We start from the raw sequence: 26918 nt of genomic DNA on the forward strand, positions 1-26918 counted from the left end.
ATAAATGAGACCATTATTGGCAATTTAGACACACAGATAGAACGGAAGTACGGTCATTTGTACAACACCCATGAACCTGTATAATGCCTGATTATCATCTCCTTAACTTTAGCATACACACAAATCTAAAAGGATGCAATGAATTGATGCTGGCACCTATTTGCCACCATACTTTTGTGAAGCTAATGAGCAAGTGCTCAAATCTACTAAACTAGAACAAAGATTAAAAATTTGCACACAGACTCACTATTAATGAAAGACAGGACAGATTAGGAAGGAGGATGAAAGGGGAAAAAACTATTTGTTTTGAGGACATGCGTGGCATGAACCCGTTTTTAATCATACTTTAAGAAGTTGTTTGCGCATGAGAAGGTGCATCAGAATGTGGATGTGCATGAAAATGGGCACCCAACTAAACGTAATGCAGTGCAGATAGATGGTCACAAACAGGTAAGCATTCCAATGTGCATTTTTGTGCATATCTAATTTATGTTTGCAGTTCTTGATCCGACCGGTGACATGCCTAAAAGCTTGCTTTGACACATGGCTCTTCTTAGGCAAAGCTGGATTAGGAACACAGCATACATGCAACTATTCACAGAGCTATGTCAAAGGACGAAATTTGTATTTTTCATTTGCACTGGAGAATTTGGAATTAATGAAGCTAGCTGGATATAATGAACACACAGAGAAATCTCATGAGGAAAGAATCCCCAGAAGTATTTGCAACTATTGTTCACCCTCGGGCTACAGTAGTATCAAAACAGACCTTACTGCAGCCCATTAAGCATGCAACAGTGCTTCTGGAGTCATTAATGTGCTCATCAAGACAGCATCTAAAACAATAGTCTTTTTAAAAGTCTAACTCACAGCTGGTAAATGTATTGTTCATATCTGTTTGATGTGCTAAAAGGTTAGTAGCTGACTCCCAATCTTTGATTTAGTGAGCGAGCCAGGTCTGTAGATTGAAAGTCAGCTATCCTATCTCTGATAAAGCATCGAATACAACTTTAAAGCCTGCATACTGTTTGACTGTGAAGATAGTCTCATGAAAGGCATTGTCTCCTTAAGTTATGGTTTAATCTCTCATCTCTCAGTTCTAATATTTGCTATTTTAGCCCCTCTCTCTGTTCTGTACCTTTAAAGCACATTTGAAGCACATTCTTTCCCTCAAAGAATTCTGGGAACAGAATAATAGAACTGTAAAGTTGGAAGGGGCCTTGAGGATTATATTGTTCAACCCCCTGCAATGCGGCAATATCCATTCGGGGATCAAACTTGCAAATTTGGCATTATCAACACCACACTCTTTGTCAAGAGCTGCTGGGAATTGTAACTCTGTGAGGGGTAAACTACAGCGCCTAGAATTTATTGGAGGGAAGGGGTGTGCTTAAAATGTGTTTCAGACACACAGAGACATATACTCATTTCTGTTTCCTTAGACGTGTGGGTATGTGTGTGTGTGTGTGTGTGTACACAGTATCATAGAGAAATCAATACAAAAACCAACACATTCATATTTCTCAATAAGCATCAAGTGGTTAGGCCAGCAAAGCTGCAACTCCTTGTGGCATTTCTGCTACCACTGCTGTGGGCTTGTATTCCTGACTTCACCATTAAGACCAAGGAATTACGACACAAGTCAAGGTCTCTAGCATGGTGGGTTGAGTTGCAGAAGAGCTGTCCAACCACGGAGTCACAAGACAACAGAAATGGACCAGAATGTGATGCTGTGCCAGAAACAGCTTCTTACAAACCCAACCAGTTTTACACCTGCTCCCAGCCCTTCCTAGAACATTAGCAGGGCCCTGATCCAGGTGACGCATAGAGACTTCCCCCCCTCTAGAATGAGGCTCATTCTGGGATCATACTACCAGGTATGCACTGCACCTCTTGGCCTGGCCACCTGCTTAGAGTTGCCACCACATTTGCCATTTGCTCCTGGGGTTTTGGCAATGAGTGTAGAGGGGATAGGCTCTGTGATGAGCCAGGGCACACTGAATCCTTCAGATCAGTAGGTTCCTGGAGTGGGACATCATTTAGGGAGGTGGTGTCAGAATATTTATCAAGATCTGCCAACCAACAGCCATGCTGGGACTGGCAGTGGGATCATTCTCCAAGCAGAAAGTCACATACACTTCTGGCTCCAGTCTGTTCCTGACACAAAGGTGGTGGGACATGAGACACAGAGATTCTCACTGCATCTTCAAAACTGCCATTTATTGAAATGCACAGCAGCAGTGAATTGCCTGTCATATTGAGTAAGATTTCAGGTATGCTGCTGCGCTCGTAAGAGATTGGATAGGCAAATGGGGGCAACCTAAGTTCTGTGTTGTCTCCTGAAGCAGTGGTGAATTGGAAGGTATTCTTCAGGTTGCAGTAGAGCAACTTACCTTGTGGCCCATATATCAGGCCTCCCTAGAATGTCCTTCAAGCTTCTTTTCTTTTCCTACTCCCAGATCTTCTCTTCTCGTTGCCCCAGTAGTCTTCTTGGCATCTTGCTGTGCTTGCAGACCCAACCACAATATTTGCAGATGACATTTCCTTATGTGCATCATTAGAGAAACCTAATGCAATGGAAAACTGCCCTTTTAAACATCATAAATTTCACTTACCTGGCCATATGTGGCTGGCCAAAGCCTCACCTTCTGAGGTTGGCTTTCCTATTTTATGGTAAAATAGCTCTACCTTCCTTCGCATAAGATCACCGTAATATATATACAAAGCAACACACCTGGGTTTGGGCTATTAGTAGACACTGAGAACTGCTATTTCATGAAACCCCTAATTTTACTGAAGAGGTGATATATATGAATGAAGACATAAAATGTAATTGACTTTGGTGCTTAGAAGTTACCACATTAAAAGCCCAGTGTACATTAGCATGTTTTATCTTGAGTTTCAAGCATCACTCTTACATTCTTTTCAGTTTTTGAAGAAATGAACATTTCAATACAACCTTGGGGGAAATGAAAAAAAATCCAGTTTTTCTTGACTGATTGTTAATTTCAGCTTATGAAATTCTAAGGCAATAGATTCTTTTCTCCTAGACAAAACATTCTTGATGAAGAGAATGGTTTGGTAAAGAGTCTTTCTGATAAGGGTAGGGCTGTTGGAGTGGGGTATTTTTGGCAAAAAAAAAAAAAAAGCAAGCCACTGCCAGTTCTGAAATCCTTAGTGTGCCCATCCAGAATAAAATAGGTTTCAGTACTTATTCTTGCAAACAATATGCTAACAGCAGTTCAGTAATAAAAATATAATATCTTTCAGATTCTTGTCTCCAGGCTTACGTCTCTTGTTATTAAGATAACATATTGAATTTAGATGGGAGTTTCTATATCTATTTCTCATCTTTAACAAAGTCACCACTGTGAAATTTCTTTCACAAGGGGAAAATATCTACTTCTTCATATCCAAAAGCTGCTATAAATTCTTTACGTAATGTTAGTGCAGTGAACTGACATAACAACCCCATTTCTTTTGCTATGACTTGTTCACAAACATATCTATTTTTTTCTTATGTATGTATGAATGAATGCACATGCAGTGAGTGAAATGCACATGCAGTGAGTGAAATTATTATGTTTTATGTCTTTTAAACTTTGTAACTAACCTTTCTTCTTAGACAAGATCTCAGGTAGTTATATCATACATACTCTTCCTGAACTACAGTCAGTAACCTTTTGCACTAAGGATGTCATATTTAGAATGTATTTCAGTTGTTTTTTATTTACACAGCACCATTAATATACATGACAGCTTAAATATACATATCAGTTAAAAAATAAATCTGTGTCCTGCAGAGCTTACAATTTAAATGTTAATAATAGGGCAGACAGCAGAAGGAGATGGGAGAAGCAAACAATAATTTTAATTTATTTCTGATAGTACCCTAGGAGCCCCTGCAAGAGCCACAAATGCTCTCCTCTATTTTATCTCAGTTGTATGCTTTGAAGAGCGCTCCTAGAAGTTCAGATAAGATGAGCAAAAGTTTGGGGAACAATCTTGGGATTGGTTGTTTCAGACAGGCACTGAACATAAAGCAGGGGGGAAAACACAATGAAAACAAAACTGAATGGCTAGTTTAGATTAAGCCTAGTAGCAAGGGGAATTATGAGCATCTCTAGCCTCACCAGCAATGAAGGATGGTGTCACACAAAGTTTGGGAACCTGGATTCCATGGACCAGAGTCCATAGAGGTGAAACCATTATGGAACCCATAATGGCATCACTTTGTAGTCCTTCTGATAATATACCTATCTACTGTGTCACCAGCCAGTCTCTTAAGTTGTCTTGGTGAGGTGGGGAGGACAGATTTTTTAAATTATTATTTAAAGCACTTTTGGGATGCGGGTGGCGCTGTGGGTTAAACCACAGAGCCTAGGACTTGCCGATCAGAAGGTTGGCCACGACTGGACCTAATGGTCAGGGGTCCCTTTACCTTTAAAGCACTTTTACTTCACGCTTCAGTCAAGAAGCCCTTGTGAGGCTGCAATACCTGGCTGCATTCAGCTCAGGGGAGTTCACAAGGTATATGAAACTGGGCAAACTAGCACTGACATATTGAAAGGAGTCTGACATTTGCAACGTTTGAGAGTATTTCAGGCCCCAAGCATAGGAGAAACTGAAGTCATCATGGCATTTGTGTCTTGCCACGGGTGTTGTTGATTAAACCGAAGTTTACTTACACAGAGCAAGCTGTTGACAGATTGATGGCACTATAAAAATTCATTTTATAGGGATTTCAATTTGAGGAGATAACAGTACTTTACATTTTAATAGTGAAGGAATCTTTTTGTTGCTGAAATGTGTTTATAGCTTCTATTCTCCCTGGAATATCAGCTTTGCTAGGATATGCTAGGATATGTAATTAGCTACTTTTAATACGGAGAGAACAAGTTAGCAGTGCACACTGTTGATTCATTTTTTAATTTGGGAAAAGATAGAATGTACAGCTGCAGTAGAAAGACAATTATGCTTAAAGAGAGATATAGATATATAAACAGTAACAGAAATAAAGTCACTTACAGTGCAATCATATGCATGTCTATGCAGGAATAAGCAATGTTTAAATTACATTGCTTATCCGTGTTTTGACTATTTAACTTTGAAAGCTAAAATGTAAAATTGAAAAATAACGTAACATCATATTTATTACTGTCTTGCAGATCTCTGGTCCAGATCCCTACACTCTAGGGCATGTAGAGAAACACTTTTATTTTCAGTCTGAAATGAATGTATGCTCAAAGAAAATTGGTTGGGAAGTGGTTTGTCAAAAACACAGAGTGAGTTCGGAAGGTTATTTTAAAAAATTCCACCAGTGTTCTGATAAATTATTGTTTCCCATTCCAGAAACATCTGTTTGGATTCTGAAACCTCTAATTCTAAAGATAGTTATGAAAGTTTTTCTGCTCCAGAGGTGTCTGGGATGAGTAGAGTAGTTACAATTCTATGTTGAACTGTTGTGTACATGAGATACGCATGGGTGTGTAGAGAGAGCATACAAGGCAGGCAACATATGCAGGGCTGCACGTCTGTAAGAATTTGTGCCCAAATTAGAATTACATCCATATTTTGTGTGTGGGCAGGTTCTCTGCCTGAGGTGTTAGGATCTGCAAGCATTCTAGTGGCACATATCTACTTAGGACCTTATTCTTATTATTAAATTTATATACTGTCCTTCATCTGAAGATCACAGGACAGTTTACAGCATAAATTTACACGTCATTAATAACAGGAGTAAAAGAATGAGGAGGATCCTGCCTACTTAATGAATATAAAACAAAAAACCCCAGTCATAATAAAGATAAAATTGATAAATCCATCTGTAAATCTGGCCAGGCTTTTTCCTGAAGAATGTCGTCACAATTATAATAAACACACTACAGACATCATGTGACTATGTACATGTTTTCCCTCAAAATGAAAATTATCTCCATGTAGGGAAAAGCTGCCACAATTGAATCAAATGTTAAACATCATGACTGTGATGCTACCATCTATGCATGCAGAAGCTGTGGCTACATTTATGTTGCTCTCGGGGCCGACCCACCCATGAGGCGGAGTAGGCAGTTGCCTCAGGGCAGTGGGCTCCGGATAGCTGGGAAAGGCAGCAGATCAGGCCTCCATGGAGCATGCCCTACTCTTGTCGGCTGTCACCATTGCTTAGTCTCCCTCCCCTGCTGTGTGCCTGCCCACTGCCCAGCAGACGCACAGCAGAGGATGAGGAGGAGGGGCGGCCTTTTTCTGTTTTTCCTCTTGTAGCAAAACATGGTGGGCTGGCACTGGTCACCCTGTAGGAGAACCTGGAAAGTACACCGATTCACTGAACTAGAAGGGGAGTGGGGACTTAATTTCAGCCCTTTCCCTCTCCTGGACAGCTCATTCATTCAATTCCACCTTACTTGACAGGGCTACACATATGCAGTCCTGGCTGCTAAATCGAGCTGAGGAATCATATGTGATTGACCAGGGTTCCTGTCCCCTTGTTGGAAGCCGTATGTGTGAGTAAGGCTCAAGTCAATCATTCATTGGCCATGGAATGTGCCTGGCGCATGCAGAATCATTGAAGAGGTGGGGCCCACACAGCATGTTTCCCTCACTCCTTCATGCATTCAGACTGAACACCTGAAGAGCTCATAGCTAGAATGGGATAAAAGGGAACTACAGTAGTCTCTGCTAGCAACTTCTTCAGTTATAAACTGCTCATTATTTTTCGTCTCATCTGTCATTTCCAAAACTTTTAATGGATAATTATTTCTCAGGTCACCAGGATTTAACTCTTCAGTATAATTGGGCAAAACAATTATTATCTGTCTTTAATTTTTCAGTGAAACGTTAAACATGTATACCCGAAAGTAACCTGAGAGTAGATCAGGTTTTTGAAAAAGGAAAAAAGAAAGAAAAGGATTTAATTAGAAACAATGAATTGTTCTCAAGTATACAATTGCAGTTTGCAAAATGAAAGATTCTGCAACTAATAGGATATGCATTTGAAAGGATAATTATTACAATTACTGAATGTTCTTTTAGGAAGGCCCTCTTATACTCAGTGTTTACATATTGTCTCATTTTCTTTTCATATTTCAATGAAATTAATTAATTCAAGATCCTTTTAATATATAATTACTTCTGATATAAACTATGCGCAACGTACTGAAAAAAGTTTCATTTGGTAACATAGCATCCAATTTAACTATGAAAGGCCACTTGGAATACACCGTGATCTCTAGGAAGCAGGGAATATTAAAATAAAATAAACATTTCACTATGGTGGGGCAGAAGAGACTTCCAAGGATGTTTTAAAATTACTCTAGAAATATTAGGGCTGGCAGAAATTCTGGTGACAGTCCTGTTCGACAAACTAATGGAAGAACTTCCTGAAAACTTAGTGCAATATGGACCTAGTGCAATCACTATCTTTATAGTGCATGACCTTGTGCAAGCAAGTACACAATACCTTGTGCTAGCAGTAGCACACTGATGAATTTTAGTTCTCTTTTCTTAAGCAAGGATCTTGCACTGTCATTAAGAGCCCTTTCCTTGGGATCCACTCTACTGATCTACTATTCAGGACAATATTTGAAACCTTCCATTAGATCAATAGTATTCAAGAGTAGCTATGCTTGGAATGTTTATTGGATATTAAGTTTTCTTAAATGTGAATTCTCATTAAGACAACTTTGAGTAACATTGGCTTTTTTCACCTGTGGTTCACAGGAGCTGATGTAGAGTTCGGATTTCATTAATGGAACTTTAATCCTATTAGAATTTCATGTGTATCATGTGAAAAACAATATGTATTCATTCTGTTTCTGTTCTATATTATATATTGCATAAGTAGGTAGCCTTAAATATAATACACATCATTTACATGCTATATCACATTTTATGTTCTGTGTTTGTAAGATGTTATGTTCATATTTGTCAGATATACATACGGTGGATTTTTGTTTGCGTGCAACAATGAAACCTAACAGGTCTGTCTGTTGTCTTGAAGAAATGTGAGGTCTATTGTGCTCCCAGGACAGAGTCCTCTGCAAAGTGCTGGGAAATGTGTGGGGATTCCTTGGTAGATTATTTAATATCAAAAGGGTTGCTTAAATGAAGCAAGTCTGGAAACCACTGCAGTAGAGAGAAACAATTGCTAAGACTTTCATAACTGGCACTTGAAAAAAGCAACATTAATCTGTTAAAGTTCACTTCTGATGTTGTGCCTTTGTTCCCAATACTGAAGTGATACACTCCTTTACTATTACTTCTTAATTTTCATTATGCCTCTCATAATGACTACCCAAGATTGTTTCTCCCTAATTTCCCAGTTACTTTCCTAAGTATAATGAAGAAGAAGAAGAAGAAGAGTTTGGATTTGATATCCCGCCTTTCACTCCCTTTAAGGAGTCTCAAAGCGGCTAACATTCTCCTTTCCCTTCCTCCCCCACAACAAACACTCTGTGAGGTGAGTGGGGCTGAGAGACTTCAAAGAAGTGTGACTGGCCCAAGGTCACCCAGCAGCTGCATGTGGAGGAGCGGAGACACGAACCCGGTTCCCCAGATTACATGACTACCGCTCTTAACCACTACACCACACTGGCTCTCAATGATCTCTAATGATCTCCCCACCTCAACCTGGAGGGCTATATCCTACCTTCTGAAGCAAGCAGAAAGCACCAGACTGTCACCAGTTCCACTGATTTTCTTTCCAACATCAGCCCCTGAGCCACAGCACAGATTTTTCTGGAGAGCCCTCCAAGTATTTTGGGGACACAAAGGCCCGGGGTGGGGGCTGTAAAAGGCCCCCAGCCTTCTACTCGCCATTTTTTGGATGCCAACCGTGGCCAGTGTATGCACTTGAGAATTCATTTTAGAAGGTTGAACACCACAACTGATTTTATCCCTTTTTGAACCCCACATTTCTTCCAATGTTTTCAGGGCAGCACAGGGTTAGCCACATTCCAATTGTATCATTGTAGCAACCCTGTGATATAGGATAGGGTGAGAAGTAATGGTGGGGAGACTGCAGGTTTTCTCTTGGGTCTCCACAGTCCATGGCTAATCTTCATCTGCTACAGTGATAGATGTTTCATCATCTTTAATGTAAAGTCCAAATTTGCATCATAACGTATCAAAATGGAAACCTATGAACATTTCTTTTTCCTTAACAACTTTGAAAAGGAATTTAGGAATAATCTAACAATAAAAAGGTGGGGGTTTTAAGCATGATTGACTTCCAAATGACCAATCAATCTGTTGAACCAAACAGCTTTCTACTGCAAGTTTGTTATACAAGTTATGTGGCAAGAGGATTGATACTTCCAGCTTATTGATTCAATGGCCTGTGAACGAAAAAGGATTTGTGAAAGAGATTCAGACATTAAAGTCAATCAGTTGAACCAAAATGCATGTATACGCTTGTGCATACATGCACACACACACACACACGCGCGCGCACACACACACACACACACACTCCCTCTCTCTTTCTCATGAAATGGAATTAAATGATAGGTAGGGCAATGCATATATAAAAGACTGTTCTGGCTAAACCACTTATGGATTTACTGATATGAATAAGAATGTTTATTGGGCTCATTATTTTCTATCTTGGAAGGACTGCAAATGGCAGCCATGGCAAGAAAATACTTTTGGTGTCAAATTCTTCCAGGTGCTGCTTTTTCATTCCCAAAATCAGAGATGATTAAACTGAATTTAAATTACAGGGAGATGGATTTGGTTTACGTAGCTTCACTGTACCCACTGTACCCTTTCATAGCTAAGGAATTCTGGAATTTCCCAAACTGAGGGATTTTCAAGAAAAGAATGGCATCCATCAGAGGGTTTTAGGTTGTTTTGATACCGAGGTTGAACTAGAAAGTCCATCAGATCTTTCCTAACTCTAAGCAATTAGGACATTGCTTTGCAAAGGTAAATTGATGCTGTGCAGGAACGGCCATGGGACATGCTGTTCAGGGAAGAGTGTTCATTCTGGCATGCCAGGATGATTTCTTTGTCAATTTCAGCTTAGATGGGCTCTCCTCTTTGAAGGCTGAAAACTCTTCCGTTCTTGTTCTAGAGCACACAAAACCCCTGGTGTTATTTGGGAGGAGGGGGAATAAATAGCAGAATATTTCTCCCCTCTCTTCTCCTCCTCAGCAAAGGCTATTCTCTCCTGAACTTCATCTGTAACCCACTGTAATAAATTTGGATGAAATATCGCACTATGTGTACTCCTACAAAAAACATACTTGCACATACTTAGCTTGATTCAGGAGCACCCACTGAGAGGGGTTGATTAGATATTTGGACTTGAGTCTCCACAGTTAAGTTGACTATCCAAGTCCTTGTGTGGACTGAAATCCTGCATTCAGTTCACTGGGATTTATAGCTTAGTTGGTAGAATATGAGTCTGTTGATCTCAGGGTCATGGGTTTGAACCCCACATTGGGCAAGATATTCCTGTATTACAGGAGGTTGGACTAGATTACCAACGTAGTCCCTTCCAACTCTACAATTCTATGATTCTAAAATATTTAACTTTTCACTGAACCTTCCTTTTACTTTTCATATTGGTGGAAGAATTCCCATTCACTTTGACATTGCTTTTGCTCAGAGTCTATTTAATATATTTAGTATCATATCTTAATTCAGTGCATGCCATGTTTTAATTTTTTATTTTGCATTTCATGCCAACTACCAGCCTGCCAATGCCACACATTAATGATTGAGAGGGTGAAAGTGTCTCTTCCTGTAGTTCTGTAAAGGAAATATGAAAGTCAGACATCTGGATGGTGGCATCTTTGGGAAAAATTAGCAGTAAGCTCTAGCAATTGCCTGTTTGGAAATATTTAGCCAAGAGCCCTAAATGTGATGTCCTTTATGACTTATGAGTTAAAGCCTTGCAGAGCATTTCATGTGCAAAAAAAAAAAAAAAAAAAAAAGTTAAATGCCTCATAAAAATGTATTACAGCAAAGATAACCATCTGGTCCAGTATCCTTTTTCCCTTTCCCTATATAAACACTGGATGTAACCACAAAGCCATTTAAATTTACAAATAGAACAATTAGACTACTAATAATTTTGCTAGTTTCATTGTAAGACGTGGTTTCTATTTAGGAATAATTATTCCGGGCCCCAGTAAGAAGCACTGATTCTACTCCCTCCAATATGGGGGATGATCATATTTGTGTCTATTTGGATGGTGCTGTGACACTCATTGTCACAAGCCCATCTCCCACACCATTAATAATTTCTGACATATTCCACTGTAGTAGTAGTAGTAATAATAATAATAATTAATAATAATAATTTATCATTTGTACCCCGCCCATTTGGCTGAGTCTCTCCAGCCACTCTGGGCAGCTTCCAACAAAGATTAAAAATACATTAAAATGACATGCATTAAAAACGTCCCTGAACAGGGCTTCCTTCAGATGTCTTCTAAATGTCAGGTAGTTGTTTATCTCTTTGACATCTGATGGGAGGGAGTTCCACAGGGCAGGCGTCACTACCGAAAAGGCCCTCTGCCTGATTCCCTGTAACTTGGCTTCCCACAGTGATTGAACCACCAGAAGGCCCTCGGCGCTGAACCTCAGTGTCCGGGCAGAACGATTGGGTGGAGACGTTCCTTCAGGTATACTGGGCCGAGGCCATTTAGGGCTTTAAAGGTCAACACCAACACTTTGAATTGTGCTTGGAAATGTACTGGGAGCCAATGTAGGTCTTTCAGGACTGGTGTTATATGGTCTCAGCGGCCGCCCCCAGTCACCAGTCTAGCTGCCGCATTCTGGATTAGTTGTAGTTTCCGGGTCACCTTCAAAGGTAGCCCCACGTAGAGCGCATTGCAGTAGTCCAAGCAGGAGATAAGTAGAGCATGCACCACTCTGGTGAGACAGTTCGTTGGTAGGTAGGGTCTCAGCCTGCATACCAGATGGAGCTGGTAGACAGCTGCCCTGGATACAAAATTGACCTGCGCCTCCATGGACAGTTGTGAGTCCAAAATGACTCCCAGGCTGCGCACTTGGTCCTTCAGGGGAACAGTTACCCCATTCAGGACCAGGGAGTCCTCCACACCAGCCCGCCCCCTGTCCCCCAAGAACAGTACTTCTGTCTTGTCAGGATTCAACCTCAATCCATTAGCCGCCATCCATCCTCCAACCGCCTTGTCCATTATTTCAAATACCAAGGTGTTGTTGAGCTCCCTGCAGATGACTGCACTGGTACAGTGCTAGTCTGCTTTGCCATAATGAATCCTTCTATGGAGAACAAGTCTCCACAAGTCTATTCTAAAACAATTGGCCAGCTCAAATAGCAGCAGTTATGTCATTCTCAGAGGTGAAGAAGAAGAAGAAGAAGAAGAAGAAGAAGAAGAAGAAGAAGAAGAAGAAGAGAAACAAGGCATGTAGCTTAGTACTTTGAGGTCTATCAGAAAGGAAGCAAGGAAGTGGAACACCTTTGAAAAAAATAGCTGGTTCCTTAAGTTGAAGAAATGAAGCAGTGCCTAAGCTACAAATCTTCTATCTAGTGGTTCGAGAAAAATCTAGGATGAAATAAATAGGAGCAGTTAGGAGCACATTTTTCACACTACCCTATACAGAAAAGCAGTCTTAGAAGGGGTCAAAAGGAAGCACTTTTCCTACTTTTAATCATGCCCACCCCTCAGTTAGGTTTTCTATCTACATGAGCCAACATGTTTGGAGATGCAAACATGCATGTGAGATGAAAGAAATGTAAGGAGGCGAAGCAATTTGCACAGGGATATGACAAGAGTAGAAAAAATTAAGGAAACACTCCTCTTGGCTTTTCTGCTCCACATTACCTATCCTAAAGATGATTTCCTCCACTAGGAGAAGTAAAATTTAGCTTTTCCCACATGTTTGCAACATGTAGTTCTATCCTAAGCATCTTAGAAACATACAATGCAGCATTTATTTACCAACTGTGTATGAAATGCTTATGCTTTGATGGGGATTGTAAATATTTTAGCACAAGATGAGATTCCCCCCCTCCCCTTCAAATCAATGACACAACATTCATCTGAACAAGGCTGGATTTAGATACTGTAATAAAATGTTCCCACACCAAAGGCCTCCTTCAATTTATCAATTGTAATATTCCCCAGAGAATCTGTTATATTGACAAGATGGGGTTTTTTATTTCATCTATTTTTCTTACCTTCCAAAGTAAAACTCTCGCACCCTCCTCACAGAAATGTTAGACGAAATAGGGTTATAATTTATACCAGCTAATTTGTTTTTAAATTTCCCACAGGCACAGCAGCTTACAGACTTGGAACAAAAACTAGCAATTGCAAAAGAAGAATTGGAGAAAGCAGCTCTTGACAAAGTAAGAACTCTTCTGAGCACATCTTTCAGCTCTGTTAATAGACAGTGATTGCAGTCTAATATGACAATGTAGGATCTTATTCTTGTAAAAATGTAGACATATATTTGATTGTATGCATAATGAGTATTCCCCCTGGAGAGGAGGGAAGTTCTTGCAGTATGACAGTCTAAGTAGAGGCATTTGTTCAGTGAAGATGATGAAGAAGAGCCATCTCTCTTTCCTCTCTCTCTCAACATGCTCAGTAAGGGGCAAGAGCATCATTATGACTTTTACAACTTCAAATACCCAAATACAGCTGGGACCCAAAAGATGTGATGTTGTAAGAACTATAGCACAGAGCATCATTACAGAGAGAAAATGTGTGTTGTGTGAAATTTTTCTTGAGACAGGAATGTGTTGTAAAATATAAAGCAATCTCATCTAGCTAGGTGGCTACTATGCCTGGGCTGGTGCCAGCATAATGTGAGGTGATTCTTTGTTCCACCAGCAGCAGCAGAGGCAGCACCATAATGAAATCCCCAGAAACAGCAGCAAACGCGCCAATAGTCACTGGTGGATGTGTCTTGTTGATAATGCTTTCATCGTACACATGAAGGCACCAGTAATCCAGTGCACATGTCACATAGCTGATGTCCTCTCCAGTACCTAATATTCCCCACATAGACACTTTTCAGAAATTAGCACAAATGTCCTGGTGCCCAGGTGAGGAAAAAAAACTTTTTTTGCAAGAGGCAGACTACATACCCAAGGAAAGGGTGAAAACCAGAACAAAATGCTCACGTGGATCAGCACCAGAATCCATCTGGCAGTCCAGTTGGAATGAACACTGTAATGGGAGACAGAAGATAGGGGCTTGAGTCTTCCCATGGGGGGCTTGTTTATACTCCTTACTCCCACATCACCGTCACAACATCCTGAGGGTTGTTGTACAAGCAGTAGTGAGGAAAGGTGTAGGGTTAGCAGTGCATTGGATTATTGGAACCTGTCACGTTCCCCTTAGAAGCATAGTATTCCCTGATAATGTCAGAAATCCAATGTACAGCATCTGTTATATGTGGCCACCTAACAGCTGCTTTATCGAATTTAACACAGAAGAGCCACCATCTTCCAAGGCATTCAGCACCAGTTCATACCACCTGGAAACTGTGTTTTTTAATGGCCAAAGCTAAGTTGCTGACCCAAGGCTGGAAGAAGCACAAGGGCAGGGAATCCACTGCCATCCTGTCCTCTTTCCAGTGTGGGAAACACAGATAGCTAAGGTGAGAAACAAGCTAGGAGTTCCCAAACAGAAATGCCTCTTTCCTATGGGAAAAAAAAATGGAATACTACACTTAGCCATTGTGTCACATGCCTGGTTCCTATTTTCATTTGTGTGCTCGATCATACATTGGCTTTCTTTCAGTTTTTTTAGTTGCTGAAAATTGTAAAGAGTGTGAACATAAAAAGTGCAGAGTAAAATATGATCCTCTGTAATCTCTTGTTAAGATCGAATGACATTTCCCCCCTCAGGAGTCACAGCTGAAGGCTCTGAAGGAGACCGTACAACTCTGCCTGTCTTCAGTTTTGCACAATCAGCCTCCCACTACAAATATAATCCCTTCAAGACCGACTGAGAGACAGACATCCCCAGTTACAAATGGTTCAAAAATTCCATTTCAAGTGACAAGCACCAAGGTATCTTTTTTCTTCTTTTTTAAAAATGAGTGTGTGTCCTGAAAGTCCATCAAACTGGAACTAAGAAGGATTTTAAATTCATTGAAAGATTAGGATGAATTTTGAAGGTAATGCTAAGCCTATCTTTGCTGTCACTGAAGTTACTTTTTACTATTTTTCTTGTTGCTGAAGAAGATTTGGGATATTTGCTCTTATAGAAGCCTCATCTGCATAGTTAACTGTTATAGTACATAATCTCTCCTATTTGGTATGCAGTTTATTGATACTGCCTGTAATTAATATACCGTTCAACAGAGCTTACTGATATAATTCCTATTCCTGCAAAGGCCAGTTGCCACTAATTGCAGCTGAAAGCAATGAGACAAATTGGTCATGACTGAAATTTTATCCCATTGCATTCTTAGGACTTGGTTATTACTGAAATGCAGTAATGCAAAGCATAATTTGAATCAAGCGGCAGTGCAGAAGACTTGCAATAATTTTAAATGCTTCACTAATCCAGTAACATATAGTAGCAACCATTGGTGCCTTAGTGGTGGTGGTGTAATAGCAGCTGCATATAATCCCCAAACATACCAGCAATTGCCATCACTGTGTCAGTAATCCTCTGTTGTAGCACTACAAAATAAATAACTTTAAGGATTTTTTCATGGAGTATAGACGAGTCCCACTTATTTTCTCAAGTTGAGTATGCACATTACAACTCCAGGCTGGACAGTCAGGGAATTTCATGGTGTTGTACACCCACCCTTTTGCTTACTAACTTGGGTCATTCAGATTTCATTGTAGGGATGTGCAAATATGTACACTCCATTGTTTTAAGTGAACATATGAGGGACGCGGGTGGCACTGTGGGTAAAACCTCAGTGCCTAGGACTTGCTGATCGTATGGTCGGCGGTTCGAATCCCCGCGGCGGGGTGAGCTCCCGTTGTTTGGTCCCAGCTCCTGCCCACCTAGCAGTTCGAAAGCACTCTTAAGTGCAAGTAGATAAATAGGGACTGCTTTATAGCGGGAAGGTAAACGGCGTTTCCGTGTGCTGCGCTGGTGCTGGCTCACCAGCTGCAGCTTCGTCACGCTGGCCATGTGACCCGGAAGTGTCTTCGGACGGCGCCGGCTCACGGCCTCTAGAGCGAGATGAGCACGCAACCCCAGAGTCGGACACAACTGGCCCGTACGGGCAGGGGTACCTTTACCTTTACCTTATGAGTGGGGAAAAGATACGCAGGGCTGGTGTAACTGAATAAGGTACAGTGGTACCTTGGTTTACAACCATAATCCATTCCGGAGGTCTGTTTGTAAACCAAAACAGGTTGTTAACCAAGGTGTGCTTTCTCCAATGGGGCCTCCAATTTTTTTTTGTTCATGATCCAAAAAAAATAAATGGGTTGTAATCCAAAAAAAGGTTGCAAACACACACTTCTGGGTTTGACATGTTTGTAATCCAAAATGTTTGCAAACCAAGACATGTGCATACCAAGGTACCACTGTAATTTCTAATGGCTGAGAAATGATCCTTGTCAATTCAGGACAGCCCTACCTGTGATGCACTGACTGAATATTATGGGGCCTGAACATTTGGCATTTGTGTAAAAGTAGTTACTCCTCCATGCAGGCAAGAACCTGCTCACATGGAGAAGCTCCATGCGTGCATATCATTACATGTGTTTCCTCCTTTACAATAATGCTGAGTGGTGTAGCCAGAAGCTCACATGGCCAGTGATCCTTCTTCCTCTTCCTGCTTTTACTGTGTATGTTATCAGAGACCCCTTTTCCCCCTCAATGGAATCATGGACATGAACTCTGCTATTAATGACACTCTGCTATTAATACTTATTTTGGGATGAGAACAAGGTAATCCAAAGGCACCTCATTAAAAGCATAAGAGCTGCTAGTCCATCATCATGACTCCGAAACGTTGCTCCCCTTAGAATTCCTCAGATGTCTTACCAAAGGAGGGGCTCCTAAATTTACTTTAAATTTCTTCTTAGCAACGTTTTCTGGTCACAGCCTTGTAGAGCCACACTCCAGGGTTAGCAATCACTAACAGGTGGATTTTAATATACTCAACATGTTTACTTAACGTCATTCACCAAAAAATATTATCTCTTTCAGAGATATTGCTCATACTGGTACATGCCATGAATGTGTCTGAGGGAAAATAATGGGTCATAATCCTGCTGTTCTACTCATGGACACCTCAATATTGTAAATCTGTACATTATCCATGATTACAAAACCCTTGAAAACTCGCTACTGTGAAATAGGTTGTCAGGGAATCGTGGTTTGAGCCAGAATTATACCTTCTGCAATGGAATTATATCACAGAAGACTTTCATGATGACAGGCATTGTTATGTATGTAGTCCTTGACTTTGTCTTCCTATTAAAAGCTAACTAGCCCCAGCTGTAATTGCGCGAGCTTTTCCTTTCCATCAGTGTATATGACTCAGGTGTTGTTTTTTTAATGCGTGCATGTGCTTTTTAAAAAAAGTGAAACAGAATTCAGAGTCTCAGTGCTCATGAATCCTGTCACTTTTGATAAGAAGCAGCTTAACCTTCAGTGTATGTCTTGCCTTGTAAATATCATAACTTCAAGGGATTATCCATCCAGTTACCAAATCATGGGCTTTTCTTGGTGTCAAATTTACATATCATTTATAGGTTGAAATGCATATTACATTGACAATATCTGCTTGGGCAACGCTGTAGGAGTCAGTGTGTGTTTCTCTTAGAAAGTATGCATAAGGAGATAAGAGATTTTTGGCAATGGGTGACAGCCATCCTATCTCTGTGTCCTTTGGTTCCCAGGTATGCTTACTAATGGCAGGTCCATTGTTGAGAAGGAGGGGGCACAGTCTCTTACTAGTTTCTTTGTGCCACAAATAAATATAAAATCCTGTTGTCCCCATAGTTTCATACAACCCACTCTCCAGCAAGTGGCATGCCTTATGTATGTGTGCATAGGACTGCAGCCTTAAGGCGGAATGAGATGTTCGCTCAGTGTGCAGTGTGCAGCTATGTATTGTCTTTAATGAATTACTGGCTTGGCCATGGAGTTGATGCTTACTGGGAAGACTGCACATGAGGGATTTCTCTTCACTATCCCACTGCAAATAGGTTGCCCTGCCCCCCATCCATAAAACTAGACACTCTGAAAAAATGCCCCTATTTGTGCCACTGGGGGGAATTTCCACTATGGTACTACTTCATGTTTGTCACCCACTATTTCCTCTACCCTCTAGCAAAAGGAGAGTTGCTCTCCTTTTACATAGGACTCTCTTACCGAAGGCTCACTCAATGCAACATGGGTACTATAATAATATACTTTATCTGAATTGACATTAGCAGAGAATTTTTTAAAATGTTTAACAAACTCAGGACAAAATGTATGAACTATGATCTCAGAAAGAATAAGAACTATCTTAGCTGGCAAGTTTCTTTTCTTTTTTTCTGTTTCTTTTTTTCCCCCTTTTTTCTTTTTTTGCAATAATATATTACTCTCCAGTCACAACTCTATTACAATTCTACATACCTGAATTGTTCTCTGGAGTCTAGATAAAGTATAAGGATTAGAGTCGCATCCTTTGTTCCAACCACTTTTGCCTCTGGCCCCTGCCCATCACTTGGCAGTCGGCTCCCAGAAGCTTGTCTATGAGGGTATGTCACCCTCAGGCTGAAAAAGGCAAAAGGCTGAAAAGTGCTCATTGAGTCACTAAATTTTTCTGATCCATTTCAAGGCTACATATTATGAAGGGGCAGGGAATGCATATCTGACCCAGGTGCAAAATCTGCAACACACACACACACACACAGAGAGAGAGAGAGAGAGAGAGAGAGAGAGAGAGAGAGAGAGAGAGATCCCTTGCCTAGAACTTGTCATTTCTTGTGCCAGCATGGATCCTATTGGTACTGTAAGCTCCCCACAAAAAGGACCTTTGAGAACACATCAGAATGTAGACAGAACTTTAGATCAGTCACTCCTGCACAGACTCTGTAGAAATGAAAGTAATTAGCACAACAGTAGTCAAAATCCATTGAAAACAAAATGTAGTCCCCATCAATATTATTGTTGTTGGCACCTGTCTGTCTTGAGAGACAATGGGGTGACATCAAACTGCTGGAGACCTGTAACTGCTGCCTCCTGTGTTGGTGTTGTTGCATCAGCAATACTGAAGTTATCTCCCCAGGGCTGCCCAGATGACAAGACCCCCCTCTCGGTCTCACTGATGTGGTCCAAAGGAAAGCAGAACAATATGTTTGGCACCAGCTTGGCTGCAGGAGTTGCTGGAAGGAGGCGGTACAGGATGTTATCCAAGTGTCTCACGGACTCCACTCTGGATTTGTGTAGGGTTTACTCCTTAGCCCTTTGTTCTCCCGAAGATGTTCCACAAGGCAGGTTTAGGATCAGAGTTTCCTTCTCCAGCAATATAGGTTCATGGTTATCTATGTGGCTCTAGCCACTGATCTATAAGGTAAAAGGGCCAGCCCTCTATGGGTGTGTCCTTTGGATCCAAATCACCACTTCTTGAGACAAGTGATCAACAGAGCTGGCATTACTAGGAAGATCCAGGCAATAATTATTTCCCTTTGAGGGGAGGCCAAGAAGTGTTCCTAAATTAGAATCATTTTTTTTAAAAAAGAAATCACTTTGGTTGCTAAAATTGGAACCAATGCTGATCATTTCATTTATCATAATATCCCAATTTAAATTCATGGTTTGACCTTTTTGCACAAAGCATTCTTCTCCGAAGAGCATATAAGACAATATAAATTTAATTACATGGTGGGTTCTTTTTTCGTTTCCAATACGAGAGAGATATGCAGCTTTCCTAATACATATAGGCTGGGGGTTTTTTTACCTCCATGTGACCTCTCTTATCAAAACATGTCAAAGTCCCTCATTTCTAAAGAAGACATTTCTCTTAGGCAAGAACTTCAAGCTGTTGCTATGACACCCTGTCAGAAAGAACCCAGAAATATCTTGTTTATTACAGGCCTGTTTCTTATGCCTAATATCTGTGTCATTCATGAGGACACATTGCTTTGTAAGATTAATTTTATCCTTAGAAGGAAAACATTATGTGCCTCATGTTGCAGAATGTGAACTTTCAGCAGGCTTTTAGCAGAACACTTGGCATTCATTTTTAAACTTTGGGCATCATTTTGCAGCTGCTGAGACCCCAATAGCCTGGCGGTACCCACCCCTGATGCCTGTCTGGAGCCCTTCTTGGTGGGGTGGGGTGATTTACCCCATCTTCTTGTCAGGAGTTCAGCCTACACTTGAGTAGGACCCTGGTAGAGACACATGCCCGACTGGCATGTTCCCTCCCTCCTGGTCAATCGTTTGGAAGCTTCAAGAGCTTTCTTCAGCCCGAACATCACAGTGACCGATGCCAACAGACACTGGCACACTTAGGGATCCGCAGAGTTTGCGCACTATGTGTGACAGACCTCAGCAACTCCGCATTTTGGCTAATCTACTTTTATTTACATATAAACACACATGGAGCACTGCAACATGGCTCCCTCTCTCTCTCTCTAGCATCAGATAGCAAAAAGAAAAAGGACAAAGGACAATAGTCCCACTTCATGGAACACAGTAACACAAACATCCTGTCTCCGTCACTTCCCACTCTGTGGAGTCAAAACATACACCGTCATGTGATAGACAACAATCCCATGACTGAAATCATGGAGCAGGAATTCTAACACTTCTGAGTGTACGGAATGCCATTTTAATTTCCCACAATGAAATGGGGGAAGGACCATAGTTTTAATGATATAACATCTGTTTTACATGCAGAAGGTCCCTGGTTCAATCTCAAAATCTCCAGGAAGGGCTGGAATGGTCTCTTGTCTGAAAAGCCTAGAAGCCACTGTAGTATAGACCAGGGGTGGGCAACCCATGGACCAGATTTGGACCTGCATTGGTCCCAGTTTGGCCCATGAGGGCTCCCCCCCCCCAAAAAAAACCCCTGGGTTTCAGGATATGTTCATTCTGATGCTAAAGTGATGTGTACTTTTTACCTTAGATGTGGAGTGAAAAATAAACTGAGTATCACAGAATCATAGGTTTTTAGTGCTGGAAGGGACCGAGGGTCATCTATTGCAACCAGTTTGAAATATGCTTTCCACTATTACAATCACATCTGCAAGTTTGCTGAATCCAAAAGGGAGTTGAGTGCATAGCTCTAATGTACTAAACTGAGTCTGCTTCATTGATTTGCACAAACTCTAGATTCAATAATAACAACAACAACAACAACAACAACAATAAATCCACTCACTTACCTGACAATTGTGATGAATACAAAACAGCACCAGGTATATATTTTAGCTGTAGCAGAAAGAGCAAATATTGTTTTGGGAAAGGAATTGTTTTCTATAAAGTCAAATAAATGATATTTTATTATTATTTAAAATGTTTATAACCAATCTTTCACTCATTAGATATTAAGAGCCACTCCAAGCCCACAACAGCTTATCCCCCTATGAGCCAGCGCCCCTAGATAAAACCATGGCTAATGCCAAGCCTTCCTGAAAGTTACCCACATGACGGCATATGTTGAGATCATACAAATGGTTTATTATTATTATTAGCCTTCTCTATTGCTGCAAGGGAAGTGTGAATAGTTTGTAAATTACAAAGCTTAATGCAACTGCCAGCAAACTCCACAAGGAATTAAATGTTATTAAGCATTCATTAATGATTTATATAATGAGTATTAATGTGGTATCTCTATATGATGCATGTATTATTAATCCAGTATTATAAAGTTGTGTTCTAACGTAAAGAGAAATTAAAGTAGGAAAGGTGGCTCGTGATGAATTACTCCTCTTTTGTCTGGCGCTTGATTAAGATACCATCTAGAAAACATTCACTAGAAAAGAGCATTAATTTTCAGCGATGAATCAGGCAGATTGACCTTTATGATTCACCCACAGATTGTACGTCTAATCATTTAAACTGAAACGTGTTGAATCATTGACCATAAAAATGTGGAGAAAGTGGGCTATCAACAATGCAGGAATTCAATTTATTTTGTCCTGAATGATTTAAGAAACAATCTACGGATAGAAGCTGAAATCCTGACAATTCCCAATGGAACTTATTTTTGATTTTCCTATTTGAAAATCTTAGCAGACACCTGAACCAGTTTGACCTTCAGTGGACAGCTAATGTAATAAGTCTCATCTCATTGTCTTTAAAAGCTGGTCTAGAAAAAGGCTTATGGGAAAGCATAGGGGAAGGGAAATCCAATTTCCTGGTGGTTTAAAGAGATGATTTCCCTTTAACCATTCATTAACCATGTTTGAAAATTGAGCAGTGAATATTTATCATCCTGAGTGTCTAGATACTTATGTGCAGACTGTACATAAAATAGTAAATGGGTAGCCCTTGTTAAACATAATACAATATTTCAGCTCTCTTTACTTAAAAAAATCATTCTTTGCATGATACCTGCATACAGCCGAATAACTATAGGGCTCAGTGAGCCCTAATTTCATGGGCCCACTGCGAATAGATTTGCATGGTCATATGATTTAAACAGTGATAAAGTAACAGTGATTTGAAGCACTTCATCAGTTGATAGTCTTTCACAGAAAGGATGTTTTACTGGAAGCAATCAAAGAGCACAAGTGATGGCATTCATCATCCTGTGAATGAATGGTTACCTAGGCAATTATTTATATTTATCATGAAATAAACAGAGGGGACTTACGCAAGGTTTAGCTGACTGAACAGCCATGGGATGGTAAGTCAGTGATGAAGGGTGCCTAGTTAGCTTTCAATTTCAAATGGGAAATGGACAAGATGCTGCCCCAGGATACTTAGTGGCTTGCAAATCTAAGTCAAGTGATATGTTTTGACTTCCCAAAACATTTGACAAACATGCTTTATAAGCCCTCCTCATAGCACTTAATGTGCAAGAGGTGCTATATATTTTTATGAGTTTGGGGGTGCCTGGGTCCCCTTCTAATTCCTAGAATAGCCAGGCCAGCCTGGTAATGGCCCACTAAGTATGAGTCCTTAAGAGAATAAAGGGAAAGGGGACTCTATATCAGATAGCAAATGGGTGCGGCCCCTCCTTCAACTCTTAGATAGAAGGGCAAAGCCTGAGTTTTTAATACAGGGTTTGCTGTGATGTGAGCTAAGAGCTGAGTGCAAAAGCTGCAGGTTGAAAAGGCAGAGAGAGAGCCAGGCCTGATTTCTGCTGGAATCTAAGGCTGTGGTAGGACTTTATTGGGGTATGAATGCTGTGACCCCCTCCCATCATAGCCACAGGTTGCATATATGTGTGAATAAACCATATATCATAAAGACACCACAGTCTCCGCTGTTCCTCATTCCCAGAGGAAACACGAACCCTGGGTAAGTGCCTGGAACTCCTGGAATCTTGCACGACTCAGAGATTGGGGTAGCATGCAACAACATAAACACACACACACACACACACAAATGTATCACGTGCTCTCTGTTTTCTATTTAAGGAAAGTTGTGCCCTCATTATCTGTATATTTTTTATTATTTCTGTTCACTGTGACCCTACCCATCCCTTCAAGAAGTCCCAGATATCCTTGTGATCTGTTTCTGTTTGTTCCTCGTCAGTCCCTCTCACCCACAGGTCCTACCACTGCTCTGATACATTCTAACCTACTTGTGTTTATTTTCTTTGTCGACTATAATTGCCTTTGGGGCCCTGTGTGATAGTCTGTGTGACTGATGCTTTACATAGAACATTGTGCACAAAGAACTGCTCACTAGCCTGTGACTAATTGCTTTTTTATTATCATGACTGCTTCCAAAGGAAAACAAAATAGTTCAGATTCTCCAATTTCCCTAGTTTCTCTCTCTCTCTCTCTCTCTCTCTCTCTCTCTCTCTCTCTCTCTCTCTCTCTTCCTTCCTTTCTTCCTTCTATACAGGGAAACTGGGCCAGGGACACTGGGTGGATGCACTTCCTTGAACCATTTGAGTACATTTTGTTAATCTTAATCCTTGTGCTATGGTAGCAACGTGGTAATATAGTTAGATTTGTAGATACCTTCCCTGTTCTGCCTTATGGACCTCAGGCCCAGGGTGTGGTGTGGTACTGCTGTTGAACCAAAGCCAGATGTGGCACACATTATGCTGGTGTGCAAATACACATCATGTCAGTGATAGCAGAGCCAGGGATTATTTAAGATCACTCTTCTCCCTTCTAAGTATTAGTTTTGTTGTTCCCCCTTTGAAGTCAAAATGCACAAATGCTTATTTGTCTCTTGGGCCCAAACTACATGCTATCAATATTATGTGGCTGCCACCACTAACCTGAAACACTTCCCATGTCTCCCTTACTTCCCTCCAGTAACATTTGGTTGAATAAAATGTGTGAATGATAATAAGACTATTACTCAGCATTTTCCTGCCCACCCAAAGATGAAAGCTAAGAAAATGGAGCAGGGATAGAGGAATGCTGTGCAGTGATGACATGTCATTCTTCTTAACATTACCAAGGAGCAAATGCAAATTATTATCTGTTCCTGAGATAAGATGCATAGGCTGCTGAAATTTGGAAGTGGGCCTAAGAATTCCAATTCTTCCCTGGGAAATGAATGTGTATTAACTTTCAGGTGTAACATTTGCATGTCTTCCTAGGAATGAATGTGGGTAAAATAAACAGTCAACACTCAGCACTGAAAAACTGATATCAACACATTGTGGAAAACCCATTTGATATTACCTTTAGTTTAAGAGTAGAAGAAGCAGTAACTTTCCAAATGTTGGAATTCAGGTCCCAACATCCCTGACCATTGGCCATGCTGGATGGGGCTGCTGGGAGTTGTATCTCAACAACATCTAGAGTGCCACAGGTTCCCCAACCCTGCTTTAAGCTTTACTTTGTATAGCTGGAGTTTGTGTGTTCCCTTTACGCAAGTTATCTTTGTTAAATTGGAAGTGAGGTGAGATGACTTGTATAATCACTCCGTGCCATCTCTAGTCATGATAGCTTCTGAACAGAGTTGATTTTTTTAAAATGTCAGTTTATGACATACTGTATGCAGTTGGGATTTTGTAGTCACAACAAAAACAACATATCCGTTTTCAAAAATATGTTTTAGAAATGTAATTCCCTATTCATTTTATCAGTCAAGAATTCCTCCCTGTTTAGGCATGATGATTCTTCTCCCCCACCCCCACCCCCCACACTTTTTGCCGTGTTTGACTGCTTTTTACTCTGCCTAACTGTTATTGGTGTATCTGAGGATATATGAGAGAAGAGCAAGGGTTAGATTCTTAAGTGTCAGCAGAAACATGAACATTGTGGAGTAATTTGCAAAGCCTCTGTGATAAATACATTCATAAATCTGCATCTGTACATGGTCTGTACTCTCTAGTGGCTTTCACACTAAAAGTACAATAAGAATCTAATTAAATTAGTTAAATGGCTGTTATTCAACAGAAATAATTTTGCTAAACAAAATACTAAACAAATACAGGAGAAATATTGCAGAAAGATAAAATGATGCCTATTCCACACTGTTTCATAAAACATCAAGACTGAGATCTAAATAGCATCTTTAGACACTGTGCCTTGGGTACCAGTCTACATCCACAGTGCATCTAACATATCCTGTTCATTTCTATGGACTTCAGTACATCTTAACTTTCTCAAGTACAAGACAGTACATTGCAGTATTACTCTTTGAAGAAAATTAGCTGAGCATATTCAGTAACGTCCATTCCTTGGTATTACTTTGCCATGTGAAGGTCTAATGTAAACCAACTTGGTTGTGAGTGCTGTCTAGCCAGCTAGTATGATATACAGAGGGAAAGGTAATTTTAGCTCCAGACAACACATATTTGACTGTCACCTTCTCATGGGAAGTTCCTTTTCTCTCTCAGGAGTCACTTCCTAATGTGAAAATAATGAGAAGTATAGGAATTTGTGGCTGTGAAGAACAAGGAAGAGAGGCAACAAATATGAGTAAAGAGCTACAGGGGGATAAATGGCTTTCCCTAAAAGGTCAAATTGTAACATGCATGAGACAATATGAAATGATTTGTGGAGCTAGGGAGGTGTTATATATGTAAGGACCAGAACTGGCTAGGCTTGAAAGTGTAGGCCCTTCCTTTGGACACAGAGGTTATGCTCTCACTGGGAGCTTAGAACTTATGGGAAAGGATCTGGAATGCTGAAATTGCAGTATCCCAGGCCATCATGTCCCTGTGAAATGCAGGAAGCTCCTACAGCCAATCTGAAGCCCCGGAAGCCCCATCAGACGTTCAGGTTCCAAAGAACGTTTGCAAACTGGAACACTCACTTCTGGGTTTGTGGCGTTCAGGAGCCAAAAGGTTTGAGAACTAAGCTGTTCGAAAACCATGGTACGACTGTAGTCAATACTCCTGATTTCTCTACTTCCTCGGGCACCTTGGGGGTGTAAAGGTATATCCCTAAGACTTTTATGTCCACAGCATGTTCATTTCAGTATTCCAAGAGTCATGAAGTGTGCCAGCTTCAACAGCATTGCCAGCTAGAACAGCTGCCCGTCAGTGTGGACAATGCAACTAATGGTCTATCTCAGTATAAGGCAACTTTATATGCTTCAGGTAAGTTTTTGGGAAAGGAAAGGAGCAGCTGCAGAACTAGCAAGTGTCAGTGTGTGGGCACTCAAGTTACCTTCCAAAGCCCATCCATTTTGGCACCATTACTAGCTGAGACTGCTACAGCAACGTCTTTACCTTGAAAGCTAAAAAAGTATCATGTAAACTGTGACTGTTCTTGCAATCTATTATCATTTCTTACTGCTGTGCTAGGTGTCTGGCAGGCATAGGTGAAGCAGACCTTTATATCCCACTTCCAAACCACCATCTTTTTGAAGGCTAGTGGCCCAGACCTTTACTGCTTAGTATCAACTTTT

General features: G+C 40.7%; 1 protein-coding gene across 5 annotated transcripts in view; it reads left to right on the forward strand.

Moving 5' to 3' along the window:
• Positions 1 to 26918, forward strand: part of LUZP2 (leucine zipper protein 2) — a 326571-nt gene that overhangs the window by 259033 nt on the left and 40620 nt on the right. For 3 of the 5 annotated variants that reach the window (XM_083464751.1, XM_083464749.1, XM_083464748.1), the window contains 3 exons: positions 5169 to 5285; positions 13268 to 13342; positions 14852 to 15016. In XM_083464751.1, the coding sequence (XP_083320877.1) occupies positions 5169 to 5285; positions 13268 to 13342; positions 14852 to 15016 (357 nt within the window). The remainder of the gene's footprint in view (positions 1 to 5168; positions 5286 to 13267; positions 13343 to 14851; positions 15017 to 26918) is intronic. The other 2 variants (XM_083464752.1, XM_083464750.1) reach the window with 1 other exon arrangement.

The sequence above is a fragment of the Podarcis liolepis genome (genome assembly GCF_965112155.1).
Source record: "Podarcis liolepis genome assembly, chromosome: 1".
Classification (NCBI taxonomy): Eukaryota; Metazoa; Chordata; class Lepidosauria; order Squamata; family Lacertidae; genus Podarcis; species Podarcis liolepis.